The 7,510-nt window shown below is 65.1% G+C and overlaps 1 protein-coding gene across 1 annotated transcript; it reads left to right on the forward strand.

Annotated features, from left to right (window-relative positions):
* The first annotated feature begins 3,035 nt into the window (after nucleotides 1–3,035).
* LOC118157281 (PR domain zinc finger protein 8-like) lies at nucleotides 3,036–7,273 on the forward strand. The gene is made up of 4 exons (XM_035311550.1): nucleotides 3,036–3,422; nucleotides 4,561–4,781; nucleotides 4,927–5,158; nucleotides 5,355–7,273. Exons 2-4 carry the CDS (start codon nucleotides 4,563–4,565, stop codon nucleotides 6,770–6,772), a joined length of 1,869 nt encoding a protein of 622 aa, XP_035167441.1. The 5' UTR covers nucleotides 3,036–3,422; nucleotides 4,561–4,562; the 3' UTR covers nucleotides 6,773–7,273.
* Nucleotides 7,274–7,510: the final 237 nt, after the last annotated feature.

The following is a 7,510-nucleotide window of genomic DNA, read 5'->3' on the forward strand; positions in this document are numbered from 1 at the left end:
GAGATGAGGAAGAGTCTGGGGAGGAAGGCGAGCCTCAACAGGACTGCCTAGGGAATGGGGGCTGCAGCTGCTTCCCAGCTGTGGGCTTTGCCTCCCAATAAAAACCTTAAAAGCATGGAAAATAATAACAACAATAATAATAATGAGCATCCTGCGCATCCTTGTGGGCACCTCTCAGCCCTCCCGCTTGCCCCCGGCCGGGTTCCCAGCCCACGAGTGGTGCTGCCAAGGATTTTCCTCCTCCCCCCATCCCACCGGGAACCGTGTCGTCCCGTCCCTTCCCCCCCTCCTCCCCCCCCCACCGGGCTCAGCCTGCAGCCGTTTGCTACCCGGGACGGCGGCGGGGCCGCCGGCAGCATCCTCGCCTTCGTCTTTCCTCTCCTGCCCTCCATCGGAAGGAAGGGAGCCTTCACCCTGCGCGGGGATGCTGCGGCCGAGGGGGGCCCGAGGGGGGCCCGATCCCCGCACCCCCAAGCAGCCTGCCCTCCTGCCGCTCAGGAGGAAAAGGAGGAAGGCGGGGTGTTCTGCCTCTCCTTCGCGGCTTTTCCCCGGCCTCCTCCGTCTTCTGATCGGCGTGCGATTAAAGGTTTCTGTAAATCTGTTCTCATCCCCTTCACGTGGGGCCCGCCGCTGCCCGCTGTATTGCCCTTTAGATGCCTCTTCCTTTTTTTGTTTTACAATTGTTGTATCAATATAATGCTTCCTTTCTTCCTCTGTCTCTATAGATACAGATATACAAGGCAAACTAAAGGTTTCGGCCGCTATTCAGCGCCTCCTCATTTGTCCCAGAGCCCTAACAGTGGTGCCCTTTCTCTTCTGGCTGCTTTTCCCTGCTTCTGGAGCAGCAGTTATGGGAGAAGCAGATGGCTACTGATTGGGTGAGCTTTGTGGCTTTAATACTGAATACTTTATGGAAAAGGACTTTATCATGCTTGGTTGGTCAGAGGAACAACGGGATGAGATTTATGACGAGAGAAAATAAATCTTTCTAAGTTGCAGGCTCCTTCACACACCCCGCGTTGAGCCGCCGTGGCAGGGATGGAGCCGAAATCCTCTGCATCCTTCTTTCCATCTGCCCTGCCCTCTGTCTGTCCTGCATTCTGGTGCTCCCCCTGCTCCTCCCTGCACCCACCAAACGTTGTGGGGCTCTTGCTCAGGCCTGGCCAGGGGCAGCACCCCCTGGAGGGGCTCAGCACCATGCATGTCACGCACCCCCCTTGAGGAGCCGTGGGGTCACCCTAATGCCCAGACCCTGCGTCCCCTGGAGATGGGGAGCTGGTCTCAATACCCCCGCTTTCCTCTCCCCTGCCCTGAGAAGCTAAAGCCAGATGAAGGCTTTGTGGGGCTTACATGAGCCCCAGTGCTGCTGCCAGGTAGGGCGAGGAGGGAAACCCCATGCCGAGAGGCAAAATGGTGAGGTACAAAGTCAGAAGGAAAGCTAGGGTAAAATAAAATAATAATCTGAAGCACGCTGCTGAATGTCCATTAATACGTGGAAGCAGGTCCTGTGGTGGCTCAGGAAGAAGTTCAGGGGAAGTTCAGCTGGGGTGCCGGTGGCATCCCCCAGCCCTGCATGGAGCCGCATCCTGCAGGAGGCCGGGGACTGGTGCAGGGGAGACCCAAAACTGGGAGATGGGGCTGGTGGGTGGAGGGAGATGCTGGGAGGCAAGGGTGGTGGGGCCCTCATGGGAGCCCCGGGGAAGGGCCTGTGCTGCCAGAGGCCTAGCTGCAGTGGCTGCCTGGGGGCAGGCAGCTGTTCCGCATGCGTTTCTCCGGGTACCAGGAGATCTTTGGTTCAGACCCACACATTTGGCATCCCCGGGGGCTGCTTCCTGGCCGTGCAGCCTGGGACAGCGCAGCTCTGAGCATCCTTTATGGTGCCCCCCCGGCACCACCCCCCCCCCCCCATAAATCCTGGAGAGTCCCCTAGGTGAGCCAGGCACAACGAGTGCCCCCACATCGCCACGTTTTGGCGCTGCTCGTGTCACCCTTGGGCTTCTCCCTGTGCTCCGGACAAAGACTCTGGGCTCCTCCAGCGAGCTGGGCTCTGGCTGCGCTCCCCCAGCGTGGCTAAACGGGAGGTGAGCCCACAGGCAGCAGGGTGTACGCGTAAAGGCATCATTCTGCAAGGCTCAGTGGCACCTGTGCCAGGCACCCAATTTCTGGCAGCATCCGAGGCTGCCTCAGTGCCCCAAAGTGCCCTGGCTATCCTCGTTAGTCCTGGGGAATATCGGTATCCGATGCCGTGTCGCAGCGGCTGCTCAGTACTTCGTGTGCCGTGGTGGCCCTTAAAATTGTCGCCGATGGAAATAACGGGTCCGTTTTCTTCCCCCCTGCTAACGAGAGACAATTGGACAATTTATGTCACAAAGCGAGGGCTGCAGCATTTAGAAGAAAAAACGAGAGATGAAAAAAATGGGGAAAAAAAAAAGGAAAAAAAAAATCGCCTCTGAAGCAGGAATTAAGATCCAAATTTTACAGAAATTTTACAGACTCCCGTATTTTTAATGTTTTGTCTGTCTCCGTTTTGGGAGACGCTGGGTTTTGTTGAATTAATAAGATAAACGTTGAAAGCATATTATAGGCAGCCTTTAATCCTAATGCAAGGAAAATCGTAATTATGTCGAGGATAAGTGAATTTGAAAGCCAAACATCAGCCTACTCTCTGATTGCAAGCAGCGCTCCGTTCGCCGCTGGGAACGGCTTTGTGCCTTCTTTTGTTCAGCCTGGGCTTTTTATTTTCTATTTTAATTTGGGGGCGTTTGGGGTTTTGTTTCGTCCGCTCGCGGTCGCTGGGTGGTTTCTGAAGCCCGAAACGCCAGGCGGGGAGGGGGGGAAGCGGCCGAGGCTCTCCGAGCCCCCCGGCGGGGTGGAGAGGGGGTACCGGGGGCCAGGGGGGGCCGGGGGAGAGCCGGGGGCTGCCGGGGACCCCCGGGACAGCCCCGTCGGGGGGCGCTGCCCCTATGGGACCGCGGCTCCGGGGGGCAGAGCCGTCGGGGGGAGAGCCGTCGGGGAAAGAGCCCCCCAGTCCCGATCCGCTGGGAAAGGATGCGGGGGGGGGGTGTCTCCCCGTTGCCCCCCCCTTTTCCTCCGCTCGGCGGGGCCAGGTGAGGGCCGGGCGGGCTGGCAGCGAGCGGGCGGCCCCCGAAGGGGTTAAAGGGAGGGGACGTGGGCTGTCACGCGTCATTGGGCAGCTTATGTGCGGCAAACAAAAAGTGTGGGGCTGCCCGCCGCTCGCTCACTGCACCGGGGCCGGCTGCTCGGCTCGCCACCCCGCTCCAGCCCTGCCTCCAACCCTTCCCTCCCCTTCCCCGGGCCATGGAGCGGCGCTGAGGCCGTCGGCAGCGGAGGCAGAGGAGGCCGGAGGCAGCGGAGGCCTTTGTGCCGCTCGCCGGGGCGAGGAGGGTCCCCCCCGCTCCCTGGTGAGTACCCCCCGGCCGGGGGGAGCGATGCCGGGGGTACACGGACGCACCCCCAGATCCTGCGGGAGCGGCCCCGGCCCGGACAAAGGCAGCGGCCGGGGGGGTCGGGAGGGGGCCGGGGGGGAGCAGCCGGGGGGTGGCCGGGAGGGGCCGCAGGAAAGTTTGGCAGGGGTCGCTGCCCGCCGCTCGTTTCGTTGCGGGGAATAACGCCCCCCCCCCTCCCCGGGCCGCGCCGCAACGAGGAGGCGGCGAGAAGGGCCCCCCCCCCGGCCCCCTTTCCCGAGTGGGGGCTGGCAACGGGGGGGGGGTGCGAAAAGGCCGGGGGGTGCCGGGGCTGGACCCCGAAAAACGGAGGGAGAAAGCGGCGGAGAGGAGCGGGCGGCGGAAAGGAGCCGGCAGCTTGCTCCCGAGCAGCCTCGAAAGGACCAAATTGGATGGCAGATGGGGCGGGGGGAAGGCGGCATGAAAACTAATCGGGTTGCGAAGGGAGAGGGCACCCGCAGCCCTGCGGGGAGCGCCGGTGCTCGGTGCCCGGTTCCCATTTCCCGGTGCCCGGCTCCTTCTCCCGGTTCCTTCGCCAGGCTCCGTCCCCTCGCATCTCGGGAGCCGGGGCTCCCCCTCCTCCGTAAATAACCGCGGCGAGGTAAAAATAATTACCTCTGCTTGCTGCTTTTAATTAAAGTCTCGGAGGGAAAGTGCCGGATTATGGTAATGAGCAGCCACGCGTCCCCCTCGCAGAGCGGCCCGGGAGGGCAGCGGGCATGCCAGCGACGGCAATGACGACCCCCGAAACCCCCTGGCCCCGCTCCCCGCCGGGGCTGGGGTCCGCAGGAGGATTTCTCAGGGTTTTGTCGGGGTTTTCTCTCCCCCGGTTCCCCCGGAACCATAAATAATCACGGCGCAGCCTCCCCTGAGCTCCTTGCCTCCGTTATTTTCTCCTTTTCCAGCGCTGCTGCTTTTCCTATCGAAACCCCGAAAAGCAAAAACAACTACCTCCTTTTTGTCCTTTTGTTGTTGTGGTGGTTTTTTGTTTGTTTGTTTGTTTTGTTTTGTTTTGTTTTGTTTTCCCCCACCGTTTTGTTTTTATCCCCCCGGCGCCGCCGTAACGCGCCCGCCTCGCCCCTCTCTCCGCCCGCAGGGATGGAGGACGCCGGCGTGCAGAGGGGGCTGTGGGACGGGGACGCCAAGACGGTGCAGCAGTGCTTGACTGACATTTTCACCAGCGTTTACACCACCTGCGACATCCCGGAAAATGCCATTTTCGGCCCGTGCGTCCTGAGCCACACGTCGCTCTATGACAGCATCGCCTTCATCGCCCTCAAATCCACCGACAAGCGCACCGTGCCCTACATCTTTCGGGTAAGCTCCGCTCCCGGCTCGGGGGCAGCCGCCGGCCCGCTCCCCCCGGGGCTCCGGTGTCTGACGGGGGCTGGCCCGGCCCGGCCCGGCCCGGCCCGGTGCGCGCCGTCGAGGCGGGCTGGCTCCCTACGGCGGCGCCTTGCAGGTGGACACATCGGCGGCCAACGGCTCCGCCGAGGGGCTGATGTGGCTGCGGCTGGTGCAGTCGGCCCGGGAGCGGGAGGAGCAGAACCTGGAGGCCTACATCAAGAGCGGGCAGCTCTTCTACCGCTCCCTGCGCCGCATCGCCAAGGACGAGGAGCTGCTGGTGTGGTACGGCAAGGAGCTCACCGAGCTGCTGCTGCTCGGCCCCGCACGGGCCCCCGCTCGCGCCAACGGTGGGTGTCCCCCCCCCCCCAAGACCTCCCAGTTTCCCCCCTCTGTCCCTTTCCCCGACGGCGGGAGGCGAGGGGACAGCGGTGCCGGGAGGGGGGGCCGGCCCCAGCTCCCCTCCTTGTCCCCCGCGGCGCAGAGGGGGCGGCCACGCTGACCGCCCTCCCTGTCCCCCCCCTCCGTCCCCCCGGCCCCGCTTAGGCTCGGCGCCCTACGCGTGCCCCGAGTGCAGCCAGCGCTTCCAGTTCGAGCTGCCCTTCGCCGCCCACCTGCGGTTCCGCTGCCCCAAGAGGCTGCACGGCGCCGGCACCGGCCCCGCCGAGCCCCCCGGAGGCAAGGAGGCCGCGGGCAAGGATCCGGAGGCCGCCAAGTTCTGCAAGCCGGCCGGGCCGCTCCACCACCCCTTCCCCGACGGCACCGCCGCCACCAAGCCCTCCACGGACTTCCACAACCTGGCGAGGGAGCTGGAAAACTCCCGCGGCGCCCCCGGCTCCGGAGGCTCCCCGGGGAGGCCGGCGCCTCCCGACGGCGCCCCCGAGGCGGCCGGGGGCAAGGCGAAGCGGCGCTACCCCGAGGAAGAAGAGCGGGGCCGCTTCCCGACGGAGCGGCCGGGGCTGCCATCGGCGCCCAAGGAGGAGCTGGTGTGCACCCCGCAGCAGCAGCAGCAATACCGGGCAGCCGGCTCCTACTGCGGCCTGGAGGAGGGGGGCCGCCTCTTCGCGCCCCCCAGCCCCGAGACGGGCGAGGCCAAGCGCAGCGCCTTCGTCGAGGTGAAGAAGGCGGCCCGCGGCCCCGAGCCCGACGGCGCGGCCGAGGAGAGCCAGGAGCGAGCTTCTCCCCCGGGGACGGGCACGGGGGGGCCCGGGCCCGGCGGGGGGGAGCCGGGGCTGTGCCCCCGCGGCTCCGGGGGGCCTCTGGGCGCCCGGCTGGAGGGGGGCAGCCCGGCGCGGGGCAGCGCCTTCAGCACCGTGCCGCAGCTCGGCGGCGGCCCCGGCGGCGGTCCCGGCGGGGCGGAGGAGCGCAAGAGCGCCTTCTCGCAGCCCGCCCGCTCCTTCCCCCACGGGCCGCCGCTGGTGCTGGGCCAGAAGCTGGGCGGCCTGGGCGAGCCGTGCCCCGACAGCTCCTCCGCCGCCCCCGGCCGCCTGTATGCCGCCGAGGCGCTAGCCGTCAAGCTGCCCGGCGGCGGCGGCGAGGGGGCGGGAGGCGGCGGCGGCGGCCCCGGGGGCGGCCCGGGGGGCGGCCCGGGGGGCGGCGGGGGGCTGCCCAAGCAGAGTCCCTTCCTCTACGCCACCGCTTTCTGGCCCAAGAGCTCGGCGGCGGCGGCGGTGGCGGCGGCGGCGGCGGGGCCCCTGCAGCTGCAGCTGCCGTCGGCGCTGACGCTGCTGCCGCCGTCGTTCACGTCGCTGTGCCTGCCGGCGCAGAACTGGTGCGCCAAGTGCAACGCCTCCTTCCGCATGACCTCGGACCTGGTGTACCACATGCGCTCCCACCACAAGAAGGAGTACGCGCTGGAGCCCCTGGTCAAGCGGCGCCGCGAGGAGAAGCTCAAGTGCCCGATCTGCAATGAGTCCTTCCGAGAGCGTCACCACCTCTCCCGCCACATGACCTCGCACAACTAGCCGGGGGGCACGGCGGGGGGCGGCGGAGGCGGCGGCTTACGAGTACATTGTTTAAAATGTCATATATTGCAACATATTGATGCATTTGTCATACGTTTCTACTTAAATTATTGAGCACTTATGGTTTAGGTGTAAGAATAATTCTATGTCAGGGTAAATTTTTATTTTAGATATGAAGCTACGGGGGGCGGCGGGGCGGGCGCCGTCTGCGCCGGGCTCCGCTTGCACTGGGTCCGTTCACACCGGACTCCGCTTGCACCGGGTCCGTTCACACCGGGCTCCTCTTGCACCGGGCTCCGCCGCCCGCCCGCCGCCCCCTTCTCCCCTGCCGCCTGCCCCCGCGTGTAACTTCGTGCCCGTGAAATGGAGTCTCAATAGTTCCGTGTTTCTTTTCATCCCCTTTTCCCCCGCCACGCGCACCCCTGGAAAAGATTTATTAAACTTTATAGTTTATCTGGGTATGTTGGATGCTTTGACAATAAATGACTTTATTTTCTTCAACGCGGCTGCACGTTACTCGGCGCCGGGGTAGTGGTGGTGATGGTGGTGGGGAGGTGGTGCTGGGGTCGTGGTCCCCGTCCCGCTCCCGGTCCCGGTCTCGGTCCTCACTCCCCGCAGCCCCGCGGCTGCCCCGCACCGCCCGGCGCCCGCCGCTCGCTACTTCCCCTCTCGGTCCTGCCGTGCCTGCCCACTCCTTCGTTTCGGTCTGAATCGCATTCTTCCTTTCCTCCTCTCTTT

This window comes from Oxyura jamaicensis, assembly GCF_011077185.1.
Source record: "Oxyura jamaicensis isolate SHBP4307 breed ruddy duck chromosome 4 unlocalized genomic scaffold, BPBGC_Ojam_1.0 oxy4_random_OJ106656, whole genome shotgun sequence".
Classification (NCBI taxonomy): domain Eukaryota; kingdom Metazoa; phylum Chordata; class Aves; order Anseriformes; family Anatidae; genus Oxyura; species Oxyura jamaicensis.

What these genes read in the sequence shown, in the direction of transcription:
- LOC118157281 (XM_035311550.1), top strand. Translation starts at nt 4,563, where the DNA reads ATGGAGGACGCCGGCGTGCAGAGGGGGCTGTGGGACGGGGACGCCAAG. An exon ending in CCGTGCCCTACATCTTTCGG is followed by an intron (nt 4,782 to 4,926) that starts GTAAGCTCCGCT and finishes GGCGCCTTGCAG; the next exon opens with GTGGACACATCGGCGGCCAA. An exon ending in GGCCCCCGCTCGCGCCAACG is followed by an intron (nt 5,159 to 5,354) that starts GTGGGTGTCCCC and finishes GGCCCCGCTTAG; the next exon opens with GCTCGGCGCCCTACGCGTGC.